This window comes from Lactuca virosa, chromosome 7 (genome assembly GCF_052849685.1).
Source record: "Lactuca virosa cultivar CGN04683 chromosome 7, Lactuca_virosa_CGN04683_v6, whole genome shotgun sequence".
NCBI lineage: Eukaryota > Viridiplantae > Streptophyta > Magnoliopsida > Asterales > Asteraceae > Lactuca > Lactuca virosa.
The window spans coordinates 54,463,219-54,489,340 of record NC_136432.1 but is presented as its reverse complement, the minus strand read 5'-3'; the positions used below and the strand labels follow the sequence as shown (position 1 = coordinate 54,489,340).

General features: G+C 36.8%; 1 protein-coding gene across 1 annotated transcript; it reads right to left on the bottom strand.

The window, feature by feature from the left end:
• Window positions 1-4,695: 4,695 nt before the first annotated feature.
• On the bottom strand, window positions 4,696-15,001 carry LOC145126655 (DNA repair protein recA homolog 2, mitochondrial-like). The gene is made up of 8 exons (XM_079061981.1): window positions 14,680-15,001; window positions 14,038-14,255; window positions 13,849-13,936; window positions 13,593-13,765; window positions 13,324-13,470; window positions 13,115-13,249; window positions 12,932-13,042; window positions 4,696-4,782 (listed from the first exon to the last, which is right to left on the bottom strand). The coding sequence occupies exons 1-8, from the start codon at window positions 14,999-15,001 to the stop codon at window positions 4,696-4,698; spliced, it is 1,281 nt and encodes a 426-aa protein (XP_078918107.1).
• Window positions 15,002-26,122: the final 11,121 nt, after the last annotated feature.

Sequence of the window (26,122 nt, the reverse complement as noted above, 5' to 3'; positions counted from 1 at the left end):
CTAACGGAATTGACATCATTACTTTAGTTGCTTAGTGTATGCATCATGGTCATACATAACTAAGATCTTATAGCATGAGAATGTTTGGTCTGACCTTATTTTGTGTTCTTGTTTGATGAAGGGCTTAGGGTAGGATCAAATATTCGACTATCTATAGGGTCCAGTGTCTTGTATGGCTAGCATACACGAGTGTTGCAGGGGTGGTGGAAGTTTCATGGATGAGTGGTGTGGGGTCAGCCGGCCAGTTTATATATATATATATATATATATATATATATATATATATATATATATATATATATATATATATATATATATATATCCTCTAGGATGTGAGGATGGAGAGTATGAGTATGCTAAAAAGTATTGTTAGGGTTGTTGTGGTGATCCTCTGGGACAACTACAGGTAGGTGTGGAAGGTAGTATGGGCCCGTACTGCTGGAAGCACAGGACTCATATGCGTAACAGAGAAGTCAAAACCCCTAGGGCTTGTTGGAAGTTGGTTCCCTTGTTATGTTATGTGTATTATCTGATATCTCCCTGGTGTATTTTCAGTATGGTGACTACGAGACGAGTTGAGATTGGATCCGAATCGGGGTCAGGAGCCGGCAGGCAAATTAGGGCAGAGGAGTTGGATGCCCGGATTAGGGAGATTCTTCATGACGAGGTCGTAGACATTGTCGGGGATCAGATACCGGAGCTATTTGGGTCTATTAAGACCGTGATGATGGAGTTCTTTGATAAAAGATACACAACCATTGCTGAGACTGCTGCTGCTACAACCTCCCCAGCTGTAGCAGCTGAAGGTGTTGGACCGAGTCAGGTCTTTCAGTATCGAGACTTCGATAATACGAAGCCCCTGACTTTCGATGGAGTTCAGGACCCGATCATAGCCATGAGGTGGCTATATGATGTTGGGGGATTCTTTTTCACTTTCTCTTGCCCAGCTGACCAGAAGGTCAGGTGCGCTCTGAACCTCTTGAGGTCCGGAGCGAAGGATTGGTGGAGGCTTGTTACGGGATCGTATTCTACTGAGCAGAGGGTTGCGGTGACTTGAGATCAGTTCATTGAGATGTTTCGTACTCGTTATGTGTCGCGAGTTGAGCGTGAGAGGTTGGCACAAGAGTTTTTGGATATTAGGCACGGATCGGAGTCAGTGACGGAGATCACCCGGATGTTTACTGAGAGGGCCATGTCAGGCAGTTTATTTCCACCCAACAGTATGATTCATTGTTGGAGTTGTAGGAGGCCACCAGGCGGCGTGAGCTTCAGATAGAACTTTAGTTGAGAGAGCAGAGGACAACCCCGACACAGTTACAGCCGGCGCCGAAGCGGTTCAAGGCCGTCGAGTCTAGATCTGGGGGTCAGCGGGGCCGCACTTGTGGGAAGTGCGATAGGGTTCATAACGGAGCATGCCGATCTGGTAGTTTTTTCCACAAATGTGGCAAGGAGGGGCACTATGCGATGGATTGTCGCCAGTTAGCCCCAGTTCAGAGTACGAGGATTTGCTACCATAGTGATCAGGTTGGCCATGTGAAGGTCAACTATCCATTGCTCGCTGCCAAGCCGGCGCAGGCCCCCGTTCCAGCTACATTAAAGATCACAGATGGGCGCCAGGGGAAGGCGGAGCCCTTGAGGGCTCGAGGTCACGCTTTTCAGATCACTGTCGAGGAGGCCAAAGCAGCTCCAGATATTGTGACTGGTATGTTTCTATCCGTTATCTTGTTGATTATATATGTATTATTCTTATATGTTTGTACCTTTGTTAGGTACGTTCCTATTAAACTCCTTTCCTGCTTTAGTGTTGTTCGAATCGGTTACGAGTCGGTCCTTTGTTTCTCAGTCGTTTAGTAGGGAGTTTATTATGCCTTTAGGGGAGTTGGAGTGTCTGTTGCAAGTTTCTATTGCCAATGAACACGGGGTTTCTGCTTCTTTAGTGTATCAGGGTTGTGTTCTAGAGATTTTTAGGATATCCTTTCCGATCGATTTGATCCCCATCCCCATGGGGGATTTCTACGTGATTGTGGGTATGGATTGGTTGAGCCGTCTCGGTGCTATGATCGATTACGAGGGCCAGCGCGTGATAGTTCGAACCCCAAGTGGGGTAGAACTGGTTATTTATGGAGAGGGCACCAGGATGGGTTCAGGGTTTTGTTCTGCAGCTAGGGCTCGATAGTATATTCAGCATGGGTGTGCAGGTTATTTGGCTTTTGTGGTAGATATGTGTGTTGGGGATCAAGTTTCAGTCTCAGAGGTCCCGGTGGTCAGGGAGTTCGCCGATGTATTTCTGGAGGAGTTACCCGGTGTGCCTCCTGAGAGGGAGGTCGAGTTCAGGAGGTGCCAGGTGCGGCCCCGATTGCCAAGGCGTCGTACCGTTTGGCACCGCTTGAGATGCAGGAGTTGTCATCTCATTTGCAGAAGCTTTTAGGCAAGCAGTTCATCAGACCGAGTAGTTCTCTGTGGGGAGCGTCAATTCTATTCGTCAAGAAGAAGGATGGTTCACACCGGATTTGTATTGATTACCAGGAGTTGAACAAGTTAACGGTGAAGAACCGTTATCCCCTTCCGTGGATTGATGATCTCTTTGATTAGTTGCAGGGTGCATCTTGGTTCTCCAAGATAGATCTAAGGTCCGGGTACGATCAGGTGAGGGTGAGAGAGGAGGACATGGAAAAGACCGCGTTCCGGACTCGTTATGGGCATTACGAGTTCGTGGTGATGCCATTCGGGCTCACCAATGAGCCTGCGGTATTTATGGATTTGATGAATCGAGTATGCAGGCCGATGCTCTATCGTTCGGTTATCGTGTTTATTGATGATATCTTGGTATATTTCAAGACCAGAGAGCAGCACGAGGAGCATCTTCGCGAGCTCCTGGGGTATTGAGACAAGAAAGGATTTATGCTAAGTTATCGAAGTGCGAGTTTTGGTTACGAGAGGTTCAGTTCCTTGGACACCTCGTTAACCAGGACGGGATATTGGTCGATCCGGCCAAGATCGAGGCGGTGATGCAGTGGGAGGTTCCGAAATCTCCCTCGGATATCAGGAGTTTCTTGGGGTTGGCAGGGTACTACTTGAAATTTATTCAGGATTTCTCCAAGATTGCAGTACCTTTCACTCGTATGACGAGGAAGGGGGTGGATTTCCGGTGGGGCCCTGAGCAGCAGACAACATTCGAGACACTTTGCGGAGATTATGTGAGGCCCCGGTTTTGACCCTCCCAGAAGGGATTGAGGATTTCGTGGTGTTGTGTGATCCTTCCATCACTGGTTTAGGGACGGTCCTCATGCTGAGGGGACAGGTGATAGCTTATGCTTCGCGGCAGCTGAAGCCGCATGAGACGAGGTATCCCACGCATGACCTGGAGTTGGGGGCAGTGGTTTTTGCCCTCAAGATTTGGAGGCATTATCTTTATGGGGACCGTTGTACCATCTACACGGACCACAAGAGTTTAAGGCACATTATGGATCATCCGAACCTGAACATGAGGTAGCGCATGTGGCTAGACGTAGTGAAGGACTATGACTGCGAGATCCTCTACCACCTGGGTAAAGAGAATGTGGTGGCGGATGCTTTGAGCCGCAAGTCGGGTGGACCTTCTGTTGGGGTGTCATGTATGAGGATATCGGTGGATTCTCCGCTTGTGGGAATGATTAGTGAGGCTCAGGCTGAGGGTGTTCGGGAAGAGAATTGGAAGATTGAGAGGATCAGGGGCGAGATCACCAGATTTGTTCCGGATAGTTAGGGTTTGTTGACCCGTTGTGGTCAGGTTTGGGTTCCTATGTCTGGTGGGGTCAGACATATAGTGTTGGAGGAGGCTCATAAGTCTCGTTTTTCTATCCATCCAGAGGCCACCAAGATGTATCGGGATCTGAGATTGACCTATTGGTGGCCATGTATGAAGAGGGAGATTGTCGGCTACATGGAGAGGTGCTTGACCTGCAGGATGGTCAAAGCCGAGCATCAGAGGCCGCATGGCAAGCTGCAGCCTCTGGAGGTTCCCATGTGGAAATGGGAGCAGATTTCAATGGACTTCATTACCAAGTTGCCAAAGACGACAAAGGTTTTTGATGCTATTTGGGTAATCGTGGATCGGTTGACCAAGAGTCACTACTAGAAAACCAGCCTTTTACGACGCGCAATGCGTGTCGTAAAACGATCAGACGACGCACAAATGCGTGTCAAGGAAGGCCCTGTCATAACGAGAGACGACACGCTTTCGCGCGTCGTCTATTTACGACTTTCATTTACGACGCGCATTTACGACGCTCATTTACGACACGCAATGCGTATCAAGGAAGGCCCTATCATAACGGAAGACGACACGCATTTGCATGTCGTAACCGTACGACGCGCCTTTAGGAAACGCATTGTGTATCATTAAAACCCCTGTCATAAATGAAGACGACACACATTTGTGTGTCATAAACTTCAGCAACCATGATATGCATATACGACGTGCCTTTACGATACTCTTTTACACATTATACAAAAATATAGAAACACATATATCCCAAAACAATCAATTTCATCTAATAACATCATGTCAAAAAAATGTAATACATTAATATTAAAGGGATCTGATTGTACATTGTTATTAAGAGGTTTCCCCTAACTATATAACCTAATACTACATTGCTATAAAGGGACACCTTCTTGTTCTAGTAACTCGTCATTAAGCTGTCTGAAGAAGCTCTAAAACCCTTCATGTATCCAACCAATCATCATGTCTCTTGGCTTCAATATCAATCCCAACTCTTGATCAAGAACAACACGGAAATCCTACACAATAATCATGTCAGTTGTACAATATCAATGTCAACTAATTAATAATACACATGGTATGTATGAGAGTGGAATCAAAATGATCTACCAATAAGAGTTTTGTACTGCTTTGAAACAAAGTATTTTTGGTGGCCTCAAGGGCAGCTTCCAAAGGATACTCCTTGCCTGTGTCATCTTGCCTTTGAATTTGCAGGAGGCTGTCTAGCAGTTCAAATCAGAAAAGAAAACCAATGAGTGTCATGCAAAGTGTTCCCCTTTTTCTACTCCCTACATAAAAACTTAATTGGTAAAATATCAAATGTGACATAAACCCTTAAATCAAAATGCACAACTGAAAAAAAAAATCCACCTGAAGGATGAGAAAGTGTGAGAGCATATGAAAGATAATGAGCAGAGTCACTCTGGATTACCACCTGAACTACTCGGAATTATTTGCAATACATTTTAGTTAAAAATCAACAAAGACTAATAGTAACTAAACAAATTTGGAAAATATATTAGTTAAAAGTTAACATACAACAAATACATCTTACTAGTAGTTTGCCAACAATGACTAAATGACTGAAATGTTCCCGGAATAAACAATACCCTAATCCAATGCATGTCAAACAATTTGAAACTTATTTTTTCCTCAATATTTCTGAAGTATTTGTATCATGATTCAGAATCTTGTTCAATACGAATTAAGTGTCTTCGTAGAGTCTTTACCACCTTATCACAAATTATTGTATTATGAATCAAATAAGTTTCAACTTGCATCTTACCATTGACAACTTCTCCATCTATTTGTTGGATTAATGTCTAAGTCCATAACTATATTTGGTATGTACTTGACCCGACCCGGCATGGTCCATTTGGGTTGCACTTCACCGGCACAATTTATATGGATAGTCTTTTAAGAATAGTATATTTATGATTTATATTAATATATTATAAGTTCTAATATATTAATATGGAATCATATTATTTAATTAGTATTGATCAAGAATTAATTTAGAATTAATTAAGTGATCAAAAAGAACTAATTAAATATGGACTCTTATATATATGGAATGGGCCAAGTTCATTTAGGTTGGGCTAAGCTTTCATGGACGGTCCATGGAGCTTTTAACCCATGGATCCTATGTAAATGAAAGGTCATGGGTATTAGGGTGTACATGGATGTAACCCTAATCCTCCATAATATATAAAGGGGTCCTTGGCTCACAAAATTGGCACAAGTATGTGAAAATAAGAGTGGGCCGATTTTAGTGTGCATACATATTCTCTCAAGTTCTTCCAAGGTGTTTTGGTGATTTGTGATTCCATTTGAGGCTTCCACATTATTGGGGCTAAGCTCTTAAAGCTTGAAGACATCAAGCTACATCAAAAGGTATGTCATCTAACTAGAACTTTGTAGTATAGGTGCTTCATAATATGCTAGTTAGGATGAAACCTTGGAATAGTTAATATTTGCATGTATAATAGAGAAAACATAGATCCAAGGTTTATAGGGTTGCATGTACACCATAGGAGTGTTAGAATGCTCAAAATCCAACAGTGGTATGAGAGCCATGGGTTGTTTTCTGTTATATTGATGCAAATGTTTTATTTTCAAGTTGAAAAAAAAAAGGGAAAAAAAACATGACGTTTGTCAAATTTTAAGATAATTACTTGTTTTTGTGAAAAAACTAATTATTTGTAAAATTTGAATCATTTGATATATGAGTTGAATTAGGTCAAATTTAGTAAAAGATAAAATGATATGATTATTTTATTAGTTTTAAAAGTTTGATCTAAAGAGTTTTTTGAAACCTCCATAAGTTATGGATATGAAAAGGTTTTTAAAAAAATTGATTCAAAGTTTTTTATGGAGTTACAAAACTTGGTCTTAATGTTTTAAAGAATTCCATAACTTGTTCTTAAGTTATGGAACATGAAAAGTTTCATCATAAAACAAGTATTTAACTCCATAAGTTATGGAATCCAAAAGTTTTCAAGACTTACAAAACTTGCCCTCAAGTTTTGGAATTTGGAAAAAGTTTTTTATGATAAAAAAAAAGAATTGAATTCTAAAACTCTTGGGTTCATAACTTAAACAATTAATTAAATGGTTTTAATTATGAATTTAATAATTGGAATTATGATGTTTTTATTGAATAATTCAATTAACTCTTATGGACTTTATTAATAGATAATTAAAGTGTTTAATTAAAAGAGAATTAATAATTCCATAATGACATGGTTTAAATTTAATTAAATTAAGAGTATAGTTTAATTAATAGATTAAACCATCAAGTATTTTAAATGTCTAAAATACACCCTTATACTATTATAATATTAAAAGTTTAATATATTATATGTATAAGAGCAAGTCGTCTTACCATTAGTAGGCCTCATTCACGAAGCCGGTCTATAAGGGGGTATAAGGTTACTGCCTATAAAATGGCAGTTTAATGGGTGTCCACTCTCACCCACCGCTTCCTTGACTGGTGGAGGGTCGTTAGCCGAACAGGTAGGACAAGGACTATAATTCTCCCTTCATTATAAGTATAATGATAAATACTAAGTAACTAAACACTTATAAATTCCCAATCTTAGTTACTTAGGAAAATGTGAATAAGGTGCTAATCCATGAAATTACACTTTGCACTTTGTTTAAGCTGTTAGTGGAGCGTGTGTGGTTAACCGACACACTAACCTGGACTTAACAAGGTAGGCAAAGGGTAACTTAATGTTTATCATAGTATCGTTGGAGCGTGTGTGGTTAACCGACACATCGATTGAGGGGTAAATATTAAGGGTACCAAGTATATTTGCATGGTTACTTCACACCTTGTTTTGTGATCCTCGGCATCCCAGTCACAAAACCTGAAGGGCACACTCAAGATTGAAACATGCCATTGAAAAGTTCAATGAATATCAAAAGAATCTAGGAGTTTCAAAACCAATTAAAACCTAATAATACATTTCGTTTATCTTGGTGGAAATTGGTGAATCGTCATTCACCTACCTTCAAATATTTTATAGCTTGGATTACGGCATCCCTCTTCCAAGTTATAAAATAGTTTGTTGGGTCCTAGCCTTAATATATCATATTGGGTGTTATATTAAGGACTTAAATCAACTTTACGTGAATTTCTCCCATTGTTGATGTCTGGTTTAGACAACAATGATCTTCCCAAACCAAGCTTTCCTAATGAATATGACTTCCCGAGTTTGGCTCATGGAAGTCATACTTCTCTTCCTCCACCTCCTCCAATTATTCTCCCTAACCCACAAGTTCAAGGTCATTCAAGCCCTAATGGCAAGCAAGGTCTATGTGTGATCACATCTTAGAGATGAAGTCACATATTGACAAGCCGGGAGAGTTGGGTGTCAAAGTCTTGAGAAAGTTGGATGTTCAATCACTTTCTAAGTCACATAGTGAGTTCCTTTGGGACTACTATGAAACAGACTATGACATGAACCTTAATGATCATATCTATTTGCTTGGTGCTGCTGAATCAGCAATGATTTGGAACGATAGTAAAGCAAATTTGATTAGAAGATCAACTTCCCAAAAACTTTATGGACAGTGACAATGGTGGCACTGGAAATCCAGAAAAAGCATTCTCTTCCCAATGGAAAGGGATTGGACATAGTCAACCCGGTTGACCAAATGGTAAAGAGAAAGGCTAAGTCTGAGATAGTCCCATTACCAAAGGGTCCATATGTTTATTTTTCCAAAGGAAGGGGCGTTGATTGCAAAGCTGCCAAATTTACCTAAGGATGTTAAAGTCAATAAGTTTGACTCTACATCAGGTAGAGCCCATTATCTAACTCTGTTAAGTTCTATTCTGAGATCCTCATTACATGATGTGACTGGGTCACATGTTGATGTTTTAAGAATCAAAGAATATAGAGAAATCTTAAAGGAAGTATATGATGATTCTGATCGCGAAGGTGGATTTCGATCGCATCAGAATTTTGAGCAGTTGCTTAAGAAGTTATGATATATTGCTAAGGAATAGATAACAACAATTTTCCATGTGGATTGTAAGGATAAGTTTTTCCGCAAAGTTTTAAAATAAAAGAAAATTGTTTAATTTTATTTATTTGAAGTATCCTTATAATGGCATTTGTGGAAAATTATTGCTTATATGATTCCACTGACAGCAACATTGGAAAATGGATTTGATTCTTTCATTTGTGGTAGTGTCTAAATTTACCAAATCAGGAAAGTTCCTCATCGCCCAAGTTTCAATTGGACCGAAACTTGGAATCATGCAAGTTGAATAGTATGATGAATGAGAACTTTCAAGCATTGGAAAATCAAGACTAATTACTTGTTCACATGGATGTATGAGTCAAGTAAAGGACTAAGGGATCGAGTACACATTCTTATGCACTGATCAAGCCCACCACAAATGTAACTTGAGTGACACATCTTAAAGAAGGTTTATTAACACTAGTGAAATGTAAGAGTAAAAGTTTTTCTACTCTTGTACATTTGAATTTGGTAAGTTGTGATGTTTTGGATAAAACAGAGACCAACTTAGGCCAATTGTGTTAAGTGTTTGTTGTGATTAGAATCCACACTATCTCTTGAATATTTGGCAAGAAATTCTTATAGGTCAAGGAGACAGTGGGAGTCTAAAAGATCCTGAAAGGGTTTCAAGAAGTAATCAAGAATAAAACCTGTATTTCATCACTAGCACACAACTAGAGATTTATAACCTATCGTGTTGACATTTCTGTGCCCATTCCAGTTAAGTTGGCTATACATTTGAGTTCTACATGTTCTCAATTGTTTGCATAGCTACTTGGAAGCAATGGCAGGCCCTTGAGCTGCCAGGTGGCAAGAAGTTAAGATTGCACAAGTTCAATCCATATGAGTTAGGATTTGTCACTAACCTAGTCTTGTGATTATGGTTTGACAAATTCACATGGATAAGAACACATACACCATAAAATCTAAGTGTCATAAGGTTTCTCTCCGATTCATGAAATTGATGGTGAGGAAATTCTTTCATTAAGTAGATTTTAAGTAGATAGCAATTGTGATATTTGCAGTTCTCAAAGTCGTTAGTGGAGCGTGCGTGGTTAACCGGCACACTAACATGGACTTATGAGAAATGGCAAAAGGTCTAAATAATTGAGATTATGATTATGGCATCCCTTTTCATAGTTCTGAAATTGTTTAGACACACCTGTGATCTATCTAAGATAAGGTGTATGATTTTGATAAAGTCTTATCAAAGCAATCTAGTATCAGAAATCTGAACTTTGGTAAGAATGTCAATAAAGTATTGACTTCTAGAGGTCCAGCTGTTTTCTGGATACATGTCAAAGCTAGTGGGAGCATAAGTGTTATGCTAATAATCATCATGTTAGTGGGAGCATGATAATTATGATAAGTATTGCAAGTTAGCAATGTTAATTATAGAAAACAAAAGTTTCAATTCGTGAGGTTGCAGGGGTTGAAAAAGTTGTTTTGCTATAATTAAGCGAGAGGAAATTATACTTCATTTCAATTCTAAAAAGCTTAGATTGAGTTTATAATCATTCTAAAGAGCTTATATTGAGATTTTAATCACCTTTAGTCAAGAAGATATATATGAATTTCATGTTGGATTGGTTCAACTTAAGGAAATTCTATATATTGCGTTCTCAAAATTCGATTATGATTACGGCATCCCTCTTCATAGTCAAATTTTGAAAACATGGCAAATAAAAATATTGTAGCAAAAGACTGGTCTAGAATCATGTCTTTATGTGAGACATCATGAATCGTGTACCATTTGCTTTGGGTATAGGATCGATTGCATGTGCTATAATATTTGTCATTTCTAAATTTTTCCAAATGCCCAGAGGCATTAAGAAGGGAAAATGTCTAGAATTGGATATGACTAAAATGATTAAGCAATTGTCGAGGACAATCTGAGGTTTACCAAAGATTGGTTGCTCAGGGACAGTTGGAAGTATAGTGCTAATTTTGGAAGGACCATATTGACATATTCTGAAAAGAGGCATCTCTTATTCAGAAGTGATAGTCAAAATGAGAATATGGAGTTGTCTCCATAGGTGGAAGTTATCTGTGTAAGATTAGAAAACTTAATGCAAGAAGCATGTCCAAAGCAATGTACTTTGAATATGAGACTTAGTTTCCATGGAGTTGATCTCCATTGGAATACCTTATAATGATTGTTGACAAGTCTTTGTGACTTTGTACATATTCATTAGAGGAGGGTCAGTGCATATAAGTTTAAAATCTAAACAGATTTTGATAAATGATAGGAATTTGAAATTCTCACATTTTTCGATAAAGATTTGGGAGTGTGAAATTAGAATCATTGAAATTATGTTCAATTGGTTTATTTCACAAAGTAAGGATCATAGACAAACATAGAGTGCATACTTGGTGTATGGCAAAGCTATTGTTTAAGAAAAACATAGTGTACATGCTTGGAGCATGGGACAACTAGTGTTTTTAATTCAAGTATAAAGTTGATAAAACCGAAACAATGAATAATGAGTAATCAGTATGGTGATAAATAAAAGTGTTTATTTATATTCATAGGGTTTGATACCATATTTGATTCATTTATTCTTGTGTTTCACTTTGCATGTTTTGACTTCCAGAATAACTAAGTCGCTCTTCCTGAATGATTAAGTTATTCAAACCATCCACAGTCGGTCATATGTTGGAAGTAGATATGAATCAAGACTGTCATGGGTTGGTTTGTAGAGGTCCAAGTTGGTGGACAAAGTGGTGCTACAACACTCATGAGTGCTCATAAGTTCTGAGTATTGGATTCAACCCGCGCTCATTTGAATCACTTCATGGATTTTATCACGAGTGATCATGAGACGATAATATCTTATATTCTTCAAACCTAGAGATATGAGTTGTTACTATGAGTTGGTTATACATTAATTGCACGGAAACGCATTTGGTAACTCGATGTTATAAAACGTGCCTTTGTGTATGATTCAACAAGTAGTAGAACAAGCCATATGAGTCGAAGTTTATCCATTCCTTTTACCTTCGGGATAAAAGCGATATATGTGGGCCCCTCGATGATTTAGCAATGACACATGTGAGTGCTTGGCCAAGCCAGGACTGATTTGATTTGTTCAATCAGTCAGTCATCATAAATCGAAAATCGGGAAACAACAAATAGACAGAGAGAATGATTATAATCCATGTCTCAGTCCATATGATATCTAGATGGAGGAATATATGATCCCTTATCTAATGGACAAGTCATTGACAAGGTCAGAGTTCGACAGCGGCTTTAAGAGCTACGATTGCCAGTTAGGTTTTGAAGTCATACTTAATAATAGTTTTAGACTTATCCAAGTGGGAGACTGTTGGATTAATGTCTAAGTCCATAACTATATTTGGTATGTACTTGACCCGACCCGGCATGGTCCATTTGGGTTGCACTTCACCGGCACAATTTATATGGATAGTCTTTTGAGAATAGTATATTTATGATTTATATTAATATATTATAAGTTCTAATATATTAATATGGAATCATATTATTTAATTAGTATTGATCAAGAATTAATTTAGAATTAATTAAGTGATCAAAAAGAACTAATTAAATATGGACTCTTATATATATGGAATGGGCCAAGTTCATTTAGGTTGGGCTAAGCTTTCATGGATGGTCCATGGAGCTTTTAACCCATGGATCCTATGTAAATGAAAGGTCATGGGTATTAGGGTTTACATGGATGTAACCCTAATCCTCCATAATATATAAAGGGGTCCTTGGCTCACAAAATTGGCACAAGTGTGTGAAAATAAGAGTGGGCCGATTTTAGTGTGCATACATATTCTCTCAAGTTCTTCCAAGGTGTTTTGGTGATTTGTGATTCCATTTGAGGCTTCCACATTATTGGGGCTAAGCTCTTAAAGCTTGAAGACATCAAGCTACATCAAAAGGTATGTCATCTAACTAGAACTTTGTAGTATAGGTGCTTCATAATATGCTAGTTAGGATGAAACCTTGGAATAGTTAATATTTGCATGTATAATAGAGAAAACATAGATCCAAGGTTTATAGGGTTGCATGTACACCATAGGAGAGTTAGAATGCTCAAAATCCAACACTATGAAGTAACTATTTCCTTCTTTTAAGACAACCCCATGTTCACAACCCAATTGTAGCACCTCAGATGCACGAGATATGCCTCTTCCAAACTCAATCTCCAGCTCTGCGTTTTTCATAGCAGGTGCTAGCTTATTGTTTACCACCTCCACACATATACCAAGACCAGTAACCTGAAAATAGACAAATTTCCTTTTTATTATTATCGTTATCATTATAATAAAATAATTATTATTATTTTAAACCTTTTCCTGAGTCTTGAGCAATCCTTTTCTAGCAATTCTCATCCATACAGCTGAATAAAATGGCAAGGCATTTCCACCACATGTCACCTCATTTACTTTAAGTCCCTCTTGGCGTGATCTCAAATTTGATCTCACCTGAAAACAAGAGTAAATTATGACATATTTAAAACTATTTAAACTGATTTTATAACTATATATAATATACTAACCTGATTTATAAATATAATAAGAGTATCTGAACGGCATAAAGAATAATGAATCTTGCGAAGTGCTCGTGTCATTATTCGTGATTGTGTCTCAATGATATTGTCACTTATTACACCTGTAATTTCACGTTGTGGGATGAGTGCATCAACCTATAAAAATAAAGTCAATGAATTAGAAAACCAAGACAACAATTGGACAAAAGATTTGTAGGGGTGAGTTTGATGAAGAATAGAGGATGGCATTCATGTCTTTTGTAAATATTTTTCCTTACACTGTCGATAACAATCACATCAACTGCTCCACTCTGTGTGAGAGTGTCAACAATACTCAGCAAATTTTCAGCATAATTTGGCTGTGAGATGAGAAGAATTTTGGTATTTACACCAACTGTTTCAAGCATCAGTGGGTCCAATGCATTCTCCACATCCAAGTAAGCACAATAACCTATCAAAAATAACTTCTAATCATCATAAAATGTGAAACACCAACATTGTTTATATGTGGAATTAAATAACATTGGAACGTACCTCCAAGCTTTTGAGCTTCCTTGATTACATTTAAAGCAAGTGTTGTCTTGCCTGATCCCTCTTGCCCATAAACCTCAAAAATTCTTCCCTGTAATGTACAGTTTGGTTGTTATTATTCTAGGGTTCACAATGATTAACTATTATGTATGTGTGTAATTTGCTAATACCATATAAGAAGCTATTAATTACCTTTGGTAGTCCTCCAATTCCAAGAGCAAGATCAAGCTTCAAGGAGCCTGTGGATACTACAGGTTTCACTCTTGTGCGAAAAAATCGCTGCAAGAACAACATAGATTCCCCATCAAAATCACCTCCAAGTTCTGATAGGGCTGAATGAAGAGTTGTATGCTTTTTTGCAGCTTTAATATCATCATGAAGTTTATCATCTTTTAGGTATGAAACTTCAACTGCACGAATATCATAGTAAATAACAAGAAAATTTAGACCAAGATGAGATTATAACTGACATGGACAGATTTATACACCCTCAGATAAGCTGATCACAACTTCATAATGACCCTCCATGGGATTTGGCAGGAATTGGAATCCAATTCCGCATGGCAACTATAGATTATTACAGAGTTAATCTAATAAACTTGAGATGTAAGTTAATGTGACTGTATCATCCCTACCAACTATGCACGATTCATTATCTATCCTACCAACTACGCATAATTCAATGTCTATCCCTACCAACTGAATAAACCTGAATAATGATGAGTTCATAAACCTGAATAAAAATGATCGAAGACGAATGGTATTTTCAGGGCCCCACCCACCCATTCATCCTCTCCGAATAAGGGCTGAACCCGAAATCCACTTTCACTCAACCTGAAATCGGCTCCTTCAAAGGCACCGGTGGGAGGTACATGTTTGCCCTAGATCCTAAACTCCCACCGGATTTCTTCCCGGACTTCTTGCTCTTCCGTACGTCGACTTTCTTCCCTGTGCCACTCCGGCAACGCAGACGTACTTGCGAGAGTCGGTCCTCAAAAATTTCAGTCTCGGGTGACTCGGAGGTGGGACTACCGGTAGAGGAAGAATCATCGAGCGTTGCTTTCGTTTTGAAGGAGAAGGTTAGGGGCAGCGGTGTGTGGGATCTGAGTGTGGACAGAGGGAGTGGTGATGAGAAGAGAGGGTTGGAGGAAGCCATTGCTCATAGAAGTAGAGCCTCTCCTTTGGGACTTGCACTGATCGAATAATCCTAATCATTGGTCATTTTTGTTTTCGTTTTCGTGAGGGTTAGCGAGTCGGTTTCCTTGAGGATGGGGTGAGAGAGCTGCAAATGGTGATGGTGGATGAAGTGTTGGTCAATAAGGCCAGTACATCGTCGTCGTGCAGGCCTGAAGAGTCGGTGTGGGTTGGAGATAGTGGAGGTGGGTGAGGGGCGGAGGCGAAGGAGAGGAGATATTAGAGAACAGATCGAAACGAATGTAGAAGAAGAAAGCGGGGTTTAAATTTTTTGGGGATTTCATTTTCCCTCTAAGAGGAGAGACGTGCATTTCTTAAAAAAAATATAAAACAACATTCATATAGGACGCACATTTTAGATAAAGTTCCCTCCGTGTTTTTAATTTTTTTACATGAGACACTAATTTAAGGGCACGCAATAATGCGTAACCTAAATCCTTAAATTTTTTGAAGAGATGACACTTTTTTAATGTCACTCTCTTTTTCGTAACATAAATCAATGAGTGTCGTGGTTTACGCGTCGTAAAAGGGTCTTTTTCTTGTAGTGAGTGCCCATTTCCTGGCGATTCGGGAGAGTTCTTCGGCCGAGAAGTTAGCCGATGTGTATATTCGTGAGATCATTGCTCGCCATGGAGTTCCGGTCTCTATTGTTTCTGATCGTGATGTTCGGTTCACCTCCCGTTTTTGGCAGAAGTTCCATGAGGAACTGGGCACGAGGTTGCACTTCAACACAACTTATCATTCGTCGACCGACGGCCAGAGTGAGTGGACAATACAGACTCTTGAGAATATGTTGCGAGCTTGTGTCATTGATTTTGGTGGGAGCTGGGACTCCTACCTACCTCTTGCAGAGTTCTCCTATAACAACAGCTTCCACTCCAACATTGGTTCTCCGCCTTTTGAGCTCTTGTATTGGTGGAGATGTCATACCCCAGTCTGTTGGGGAGAGGTTGGTCACAGGGTTATGGGGCGGACCGAGGTGGTCCTTCGGACAACAGATATGATCCAACAGATCAGCCAGATATTACAGACTGCTCAGAGTCGGCAGAAGAGCTTTGCCGACCGACGCTGATCTGAGTTGGAGTTCTAGGTCGGCGACATGGTGTTGCTGAAGGTCTCACCTTAGAAAGGTGTGATTCGCTTCAGGAAGAGGGGGAAGTTGGGTCCTCGGTATATTAGGTCATTCCGGGTTATTGCCAGGGTTGGCGAAGTTGCTTATAGATTGGATCTTCCTGAGGAGCTTAGTCAGATGCATATCACTTTCCATGTTTCGCAACTGCGAAAGTGCGTATTGGACGAGGATGCAGTAGTATGATTGGATGATATTCAGGTTGACGAGCGCCTGAGCTTAGTCAGATGCAAGGAAGTACATTTCGTAAAGGTACAGTGGCAGCACCGGAGGGGCTCTGAGTGGACCTAGGAGCCGGAGGCTGAGATGCGGGAACATTATATGGATTTGTTCACCGCGACAGGCTTCTAGGACAAAGCCTAGTCCAAGTGGGGGAAAGTTGTAACATCCCGATTCCCAGATATGAGATTTATTCCTTAAGCATGTTTTTCTATTGGAACACGGTGTGTTGAAGGACTTTTGGGCCGCATATTTTCATGGACCAACACGGCGTGTTGGTGAGGAAAACTCAGCGTGTTGGCGGCTGGATGAGAAATCCTAACTTTTAGGGTTTTGCACCCGATATAATCCCCTTAAGACCCTAGGGCTGATCTTTTATCAGCCTCCAAACCCCCATATCGGACCTTGTGAACCCTAATCATCCTTCCCTCTCATTTGTGAGATAGTGTGGTATTTTTGGAGCAAAAGAAGAACAATTTGGAGGAAGGAAGCAAGGATCTACCAAGCAAAGCCCTCATCTTCAGTTTGGCACTCTTCTGGACCCTTGTAAGTGTCCAAGATCCGATTTTTATTCCTTTATGTAGCTAGATCTTGAGTTTTGACCCTTTTTCTCCTTATTATTGGATGTTGCAATGGATGGATCTCATAAACTTTGCAATTTTATGAATCTCCAGGTTAAGGTGACCTTTTAGTGGGTTGGATCTAGTCTTTAGCCGATTTTTGATGTCATGCATGGAGTTTAGGTTATATTTTCCCCTTTTTGACCCATTTTGGGTTCAAGACATGCATTGGACATGCATGTCTATAAAGCACCAACCTTTGGGATGATTTTGAGGCTAGAATCTCTTCCTGGAAAGGTTGTGTTTCAGATCTCAAGGATTTTGTGCTTATTGGTTAAGCCCTTGAATCTTCAAGCCTTGTGGATGGGTTTTTGAACAGTTGGAGTAGCCCCAAAGGATAAAGTTGGAAACATTATCCTTTTTAAAAGAATTTGAGTTTAGATCCGAGCCTTTGCGTCCCTAGAATCGTAGGAACAACTGAATGTATTAAGCTCGGGCAAACACGGCGTGTTTGATGGGGTTTTCCCGACCATCTGATTGCTATGGAGACACGGCGTGTTTGTTAGTGCACACGGCGTGTTGGGTTAACATGGACTGTTGACCATGACCGCTGACTTTGACTTTGACCATGGTTGACCAAGTTTGACTTTTGAGGTCATTTTGGGTATTTCGGGATTTTGATGGAATTGGTCACTTTTTGGGTGTATAGAGAGTTGAGATTCAGCGTCGGGCCTTATCAGTGTTGTTCAGCTTGTGAGGTGAGTGTTCCTCACTATACTTGTTGGGTCGAAGTCACCAAGGCAGACCCTTTTGGATTGGTTATCCTAATCATTGCATGATTAAGTATTGTAGTGATCTGTTAGGTCTGTATCCTGGTAGATAGAATAATGCTATGCTTATTGATCTGTAAGATCTGCCTGTTTGTCTGGTTATGGTTATTTGTTATGTATATGTCGACATGTATGTGTGGTTAGGTTGAGGCGGTCCTGCATTGTGCTGAAGGCCAACAGACCCAGGGCGGTGCGGATAGACTGAAGGCCTGTGAGGTGGACCAGTCAGGCCGAAGGCTCGGAGAACGGTCCAGACAGGCTGAAGGTCCGGTGCGGCGGTCCAGACATGCTAAAGGTTCTGTGTGCATGTTGTTGTTGTGATATCTACGATTATGTGTTGAGGTGGTATTTTGGGGGAACTCACTAAAATTTAGGCTTACCGTTTTGTATTATGTTTCACGTACCTTTGAGAATCGCGGGAAGGCGAAGGTGTGATCGTGCACCTCCTCATGTTTTGTTTCATGATTTTGGGATTTCTCTAATATTGACATGTTTTGAAAAACTATTTGTAAACAATGATGATTTTTGGGTTGTTATAAAAGTTTAAATTTTTCATGAATTTTATGGATGTTACATGGAGAGTTATATTGAAAAATGTTTTGATAATTTATATGTTGACGATGATTGAAAACATCAACTACATCTATAATTATAAATGTAGTTAATTATATATATATATATATATATATATATATATATATATATATATATATATATATATATATATATATATAATAAATAAATAAATATGCAACTCGGTTGAAATATGTAATAAAAAGTATGTTAAGGTGTTTATAAAAATAATATATACGAATTAATTACCGTTTTGCGAAGTGTGAAACAGTTGCGCGGTAGATGAACTTCGACCCTTTAATAGGATAGTTTTATTTTTCGCTTTCCGTTTATCCAAATATAATTTCCTTTATTTTCGCCGCTCTTTAGCAGAAATAGAATCCATGCTATTTTAAGATGTTATATAAGAAAATAAGTTAAGTATGAGTGTTATAAGATTGTTATATAATTTTATAAAGGATGGTTGAAAATAAATATGTGAATTTCGTTTTTATTACGTATAGTATCTAATATAAGTGGCTGATGTGTTTGAATTCTTAATTATAATAAAATAGCATCGTTATTTATACACCACCTCCCCCTTTTTTCTTAGGAGTCTTACTAAACCTTATTACAAAATCGACTGTAATTTCAAAAACCTCTTTATAAGCAACATTAGATAAGGCAACATACAAACCATGTGAAAAACAGGGTATTTGAGAAACAAACCAAAATTCGATATCCACTGTGGTGATATTTATTAATAGTCATTTCAAAATACAAAGTCCATGAGAATTTGTCTTGTTTTGACTTTGAACGATCGATGTAGAAGACAAATTAATAATTTTTATATTATCCAAATAAAAGTAATTAATATTTTTTTCTTAGATAAATAAATGATGTTAGTGTTATCTGAATAAAAAAACTAATTACTATATAAAATTAATATAACACATAATAAATTATATACAATTTCTACAAGATGTTAATTAATAATTAGTGGTAGAGGACAATGTAAAACACAAACAAAGAAAATAGCACCCTTTTATTTTCGTAATATCCAAACTTATTTTGTAAATAACCGTTCAATTGTCACCTGCATCACTTTCTTCGTTCAATAGCAGGGCCGATTGAGATAAAAGCATTTCTAATTCTGTCGAAGTAATCTAACAAAACATCAATTTCAATGGAAAAGATTCGATTTGTTGTAGTGATATTGACTTTCAGAACCCTAAAAAACAGTTTGCAGATGCGGTTTGAAGAAAAAATCAGATGAAACATACCTGTTGAGATCGATGCTTTCAAATTTGAAATGAATCGGCAACACTAACATAAAACTACAGTAAGAATCAATTTTATCTACTTCGGTATTTAATTTTTTCTCGTTGTTTGTTGTTATGAATGAGGGAAATCATATATATATATATATATATATATATATATATATATATATATATATATATATATATATATATATATATATATAGAGAGAGAGAGATAGGTTCAGGTGTTTAAAGTAAGTATTGTGTTATTGTATGCATAAATGTGGGCCAATCAAAATTTAAAATAAAAATAAATAATTAAATAAATAAATAAGGATAAAAAGGTAATTTGATAATTAGTTTCCACAAATAATAGCCTATAATTACGGTAAGCATTGACTTAGCTACGTAGGTTTTTTCATCCCATTTTAAAACCACACTGACGAATTAAAGGGGTGTTTTGGCTCGGTGGCTCTTCTTCGCGTCTCATCCCTCCGGTCGACAGAAGCCTAATGACGCCCAACCTCAGGCTGTTCAACGATCAGTCCGACGAGATACAACCGATTCGCAATCCCCCAAGCCTCTGTATCTGTTGCGCAGATCACTCACTAGTTCCCCAATAAAACGCCCAATGAGCCACTTCCGATGATGCGACTTGGATGGAAGCCAACGACACAGTTCAAGCCCACAGAAAGGACAGGTAATCTTGCAATCTGTGATCTTTTGAATTCTGCACATCGGTCTATTGATGGCAACATAGTGTCTTGTGATTTTGTGATCAATTCTTCCACCATCGTGATTGAAAGAGGATCTTAAGATGAAAACTTTACGCCAAATTGGTGCTCTGAAACATTTTCATTGGAATTGCTCTTGAGTTTTTGGAATTGGTCCCAAAAGTCGCCGCCATGATTGTAGGGGTTGTGCTGTTAGAACTAATCACAGGGCGTAAACCTGTGGACGGGTCTCAGCCTGGAAAAAAAACTATGTGCAGGTTGAAATGTTCCGGATGATTGGAGCAGTTGTAGCCTGTATACGCCATTTAGCACCAAAAAGGCCACGAATGAGTCAGGTAATCATCACATCCATACTTAATTCTGGTATTATTTCAGGAATATATTATGAATAGTGATTAACTACTCAAGCCCTAAAAATTAAAATTTGGAAACCTTAACCCTAACCCTAATATCATGAGTGGTGCAGGTGGTGACATCTTTGGACTCGATTGTTGAGTTCACAACAGATCTGTCAAATGGGATGAAACCAGGGCAGAGTGAAATCTTTGATTCACGAGAACAATCTGCACATCGATCTGTCAAAAGGACAACAAGGATGTTGAACCCACTGAGTTTGAACAGAGTGTTGCTCAGGTAATCCCCCATTAATGTCATTCTCTTCATTGATTTCTTTAATTCATCTCAACACAGGCATTGTTCGACTTTGAAAACACCCACCAAGAGCTCAAGAGCGACTTGAAGGATTTGTACATCAACTCTGCAAAGTATAAATATCAAACCCATTAATCCCATATAAATCCTCTCCCATTTCTCCTTCATCATATCACATATTAATCTCTGTTTGATGCTTCTTTTCCAGTCAAATTGATGTTGGAAACAAAAAGGCTGTTGTGATTCACGTCCCATACAGATTAAGGAAACTTATAGGTTACGAACCTGTTTTTTTTATTGAAGTTGATTTTGAGTACTCCTGGTGTTACTTATTCGCATTCTGAAAGCATATTTTGTTGTGGGTGGAGACCTGGAGTATCAAGATCATTGCTTGGTTAGTTGGTTTAAAGATATTTTTAACCTTGGGTGTCTTCCTTAATCCTTGGTCGTTGCTATTGTTGCTTTGTTTCTCGCTATTTAATTTAAAGACCCTTTTGCCCTTGGCTTTTCATTGGTGCAATTTGATCAGTTTCTTTCTATAGGTGGTCAACCATTCTTGCCCACATCCATTTTGCCGAAGATTGCAAAAAGTTAGAATGAGTAATCTTTATTTTACCTTATGTAGTAAAATTGATGGAGGATTGATTACAAAATTAAATGCTTGATAATCTTTATTTTCTTATGTTGTGTTGAAAATTGCAGTGCACAAGTATTATTGTTGCACCAAAGGAGAAGGTTTATGTAGATGATTCAATGGATGATATTGGTGAGATTCTAATTCTATTGGAATGGAATGACGAATTCCAATTCTGTTGGAATGGAATGACGAATTCCAATTCTGTTGGAATCACAGAAGTTGATGCTTGAAGAACGGGCCACATTATTCTTTTAGAATGTATTAGTCGTTGTTAGATTTTGATGTTTTCTTCCCCGTTTTGATTGTTTTTTTAGTTTTATTCTTTAACAATAAATGTAATTTTTAACAATTGTTACCCGTATTCTATAAGAAATAATGTAATTTTTGTTTTTATTTTTCAATTGATTGTTCAAGATTTTGTTATTTTACAAGAAGTTGTTATTCTTCAAGAAGTTTTTAAAGTCATCATCAAGAAATAGGTTCAAGAATATTTTTATTATTTATGGTTCAAAAATATTTTTATTTTTGAATATACTCATAAACATATTCTGTTAGAATGTCCGAATTAAAAGAATTATAATTCGTAAAATCGGATTTTTAAAATTAATAGAATCTATGATCCCTTAAAAAATGCAATTTTCTTTTATTAAATCTGTACTAATTGACTAAATTACCCTTGTAATTAGTTATGATGATTTTTTCAATTATATTTAATTCAATAATATATATTAATCACTTTCTTAAAATAAGTAGATTTGATTGGCCCACATTTATGCATACAATAACACAATAATTACTTTAAACAAAATAACCTAAGCCTATATATATATATATATATATATATATATATATATATATATATATATATATATATATATATATATATATATATATATATATATATAAAAGTTAAATTAATGGAGATGATATGCAACAACTGATGTAGAAATGAAATAAAATAGTTGATCGTTTATTGTGTAGGTAAATGTGGGGAGTTTGGAAGAAAACGTTGAATGGGTAAAAGGTATTCGGATTTTGAAAATGTATATGCGTAAAATAAGGTAATGACTTATTTCCTGACATAAATTTTTGTGGGTTTTTTGAATTTTGAATATTTCAGATATACATTCCAAACTAATTTTATTGTGAATCGAGTTAAAAAATATGAAGGTATATAATATATAACTATACTAGGTTATAGCCCGTGGAAACCACGGTTGGTATGTATATAATTATTATATAGACAAAAAACATAAAAAATGTAACTTATTGTCAATTGTAAGTAATCCTGAATAAATATGTTTACTAAAATAAACAAAATACTTAAAAATATGCTTATGAGTTTAGTGGTCTTTAAAGTTAAATATTAATCACTTTACCTCACAATACAATGATATCGGTATTGTACCAAGTGTGACCGTTTGTTTTTCAAAGTAGAATGTTATAACTGATAGTATATTTCCTATACTGTCCAAAATGATTATAAACTACTATGCTAAAATTGATGTATTTTATGATTTTTCCAAAAAGGTTATAAAGTACAACACTATAAAATCATATTAGCATGAAAATCAAACAAATAGATAATCAATAGAAAATATGTAAAATGATTAACCAACCTAAGTTAAGCCAAATTTAACAAAAAAAATACTTAGAACAAATTTTTTTTCCGAACAATACAAATCCAATTAATAATAAACAATGTTTCTCATTCGGATAATTTTATATCGGATTTTCGGATCGAGTTTTTCAGATTTGGATATCTTTCAACACCCCAAGGGGCATAGCCCCTGGCGGTATAACAATTTGAAGTCAGAATGCAATGGAAAACATGGTCGGAAGTAATATGTTAGTGTAAAAGTTGGTACTTTCCTTTGTCTATATTTTATGACCTGATGCAAAAAGAGGCAAAGTAGTTTCTTATAGTAAGATTTACAACTAGATGTTTGAATTAAAATACACTGCCATGTCATGCTTTCATTTAATCTGTAAATTAGTAATTTGACATGGATGAATAGTTGGGCAACAAAGAATACAATAAAACTGTTATAAACACTATTTTACATTAGCAAAACTGTTGTTAAAAAATAAATGGTTGTGACACATTTTGTGTTGGCTGTAATTTCTCAAAATTATTGTTGTTGAAAAAACGTTAAATGCTTTAAAAGAAAAAAAATTAAGATGTCATAATAAACAAATAAAGGAAAGTTGGATGACTAAACAAATAGATGATTTTACTCGGCTACATATTCTTAAAACCTCACAATAGACTGTAGAGAAAACTATACATCATTAAGATTTTCTCATTCCAAATCAGGTTGACTAATATAGCCTTTGATATATAGGTAAAAGTTATAATTCATTCACAAAGTAAAAATAAGTTCATAAGTTTGTATCTAAAAGATATCACTAACATTTCGTTATTCATATATCAATGAACTTGTATAGTAAATAAAAGGATAAATTAAATTAATATTTATAATTTTTGGGTTTTTACTTTGCAGGTTAGTGCAAATGTAAAATGACAATTTCATTAAAAATTGGATTTTCAAATTTTCATGGTTATGATGGGGTACAGTGGTAATTAAAATTAAATACATAATTCCTTTTTTGGGTTTTCGACTTTTCCGGTTTATTTCGGGGGTAAAATACTTGCATCTCGTTATTCATAAAATAGGATGCCATAAAGTATAATGTAGGAAAGTAGGATGCTATAAAATATTTATATCTCATTATTCATAAAATAACCGTGAAATTTCAATAACAAATGTCGAAATAATAATAATAAAGTACCATTAATTCTTGTTTGGAGATTATTTTTTCTTGGCTTTGATCTAGCACTTCATTGAACCTCAAAAGTGAGGACGCATATGGTGACCTATTTTTTTAACGGCAAAGATAAAACATCACCAAATTCAGCAGTCGCAACACACTTCATGTATTATCCTACATAGCAATGTACTTTCAATGCACCCAACAATTAACCTCAACAATTAGTAACTCCCTTGAATGATGCATGCAAAGATAAAATATCACCAGATGCAGTTACCATAAAAACAACAAAATTCCAATAATACCCTCACTTGAAAAAGCTTCCATGCCCACACTGTCTCCCCTATCAGAATATGCTAACTTCAATCTATACAAAAAAGGGAAAAAAACTACAAAACAAACCAAATTATTAGAAAAACAACGTATGAAAAAAAATATATATATATATACATATATCTACGTAAGTTGGTAAGCTTACGAGTAAGCTTATAAAATTTATTCCCTCTCAACTACATGTACAAAGTATATTTGTTATCTAACCAGTACCTAATCTATGTCAACATATAGTATATTCATTATCTTTTCATCTTACGTTTACTTTAAAGGATAAATGCAAGATCATATTCTCTTTTGTAAGAGAGACCATTTCTTTACCTGTTTAAAACTGAAATTTAACTAAATAAGACTCTACAAACCTTTAGACCATTACGAAGGGATGCTTTCTTTCAATATTGCAACACTTGCTGTTGCCCAGAAGGTAAACTTGAAAACATAGTAGCAAAGGAATTTTAAAGAGAAAACATTGATAATTTTCATGAGATAAATCTGTCAAGCAGTGTAATCGTAGAAACGAAGAAATTAAAGAGAACATCACATGAGAAAGTTGATAGAGAGAGATAAAGAAGTAGAGATAGAAAGATAAATTAAAGAGAGCCCTCATGAGGAGTTTGGCTCTGTCTCTTAAAAACAATGTTCTTTCTATAAAACCAAATCTTCAAAATTTTGTTAATAGAAATCTGAATCTGACTGATAAATATACAAACACTAATCCTGTTCATGTTCTTGATCAAACCTGTAACCAAGCCATTGATAAAATCAGTGGTGATTGTAAACGAATTTCGAGAGATCACCACCGGGATTTAGTTAGAAAGTGAAGCAGGTGGCCGATTGGAATTATCATCAACAGTGTAGGAAGCATGTAGCCGATAGGTTTCTAGGGTTTTTAGAAAGAAAGGGAGGCAACGATTATACAGAGGGAGAAGATTTATTATTCTTCACAAAAATTGGGATGTTATGTACAAGAGAAATATTATCAGCTCTTTAGAAGGAAGCTGTTTCAATTAGTTTGTTTCAAAATTCAAATATAGGATCAATTTGCTAATTTGTAGGGGGTTACACCGCAAGCTAAAACGAAATAAGGTGAAAAAAATGAGCGGGAATTAAAGGGACGGCTTAAGCAGAATCTGCCATGTGGCAAAATAGAGGTATAGAAAATTGTCATGTGGCGGTTTAGGAGTCTTTTATTAAGAATAGATTTTAACTTATCAATCAGTCAAAAATGGAATTAATACACATTGCCACTAACAGTTCATATCAAAATAATGTGATGATTTTATATAGATAAGATAACTGTCAAATTTTGTATCTTCTATAATAATAATTACACATTACACCTTTCAAATCAATAGAAGTAATAATGAATTGTGTATAAACTTCCTTTTAACCCTGCTATAAGAT

Excerpts from the sequence above, each read along its gene's own strand:
- LOC145126655 (XM_079061981.1), bottom strand. The coding sequence starts at position 15,001 with ATGGCTTCCTCCAACCCTCTCTTCTCATCACCACTCCCTCTGTCCACA. Across the intron at positions 13,471-13,592 it reads ATGTGATTGTTATCGACAGT|GTTGATGCACTCATCCCACA; the intron begins GTAAGGAAAAAT and ends TTATTTTTATAG. Across the intron at positions 13,250-13,323 it reads TTATTATATTTATAAATCAG|GTGAGATCAAATTTGAGATC; the intron begins GTTAGTATATTA and ends TCTTGTTTTCAG.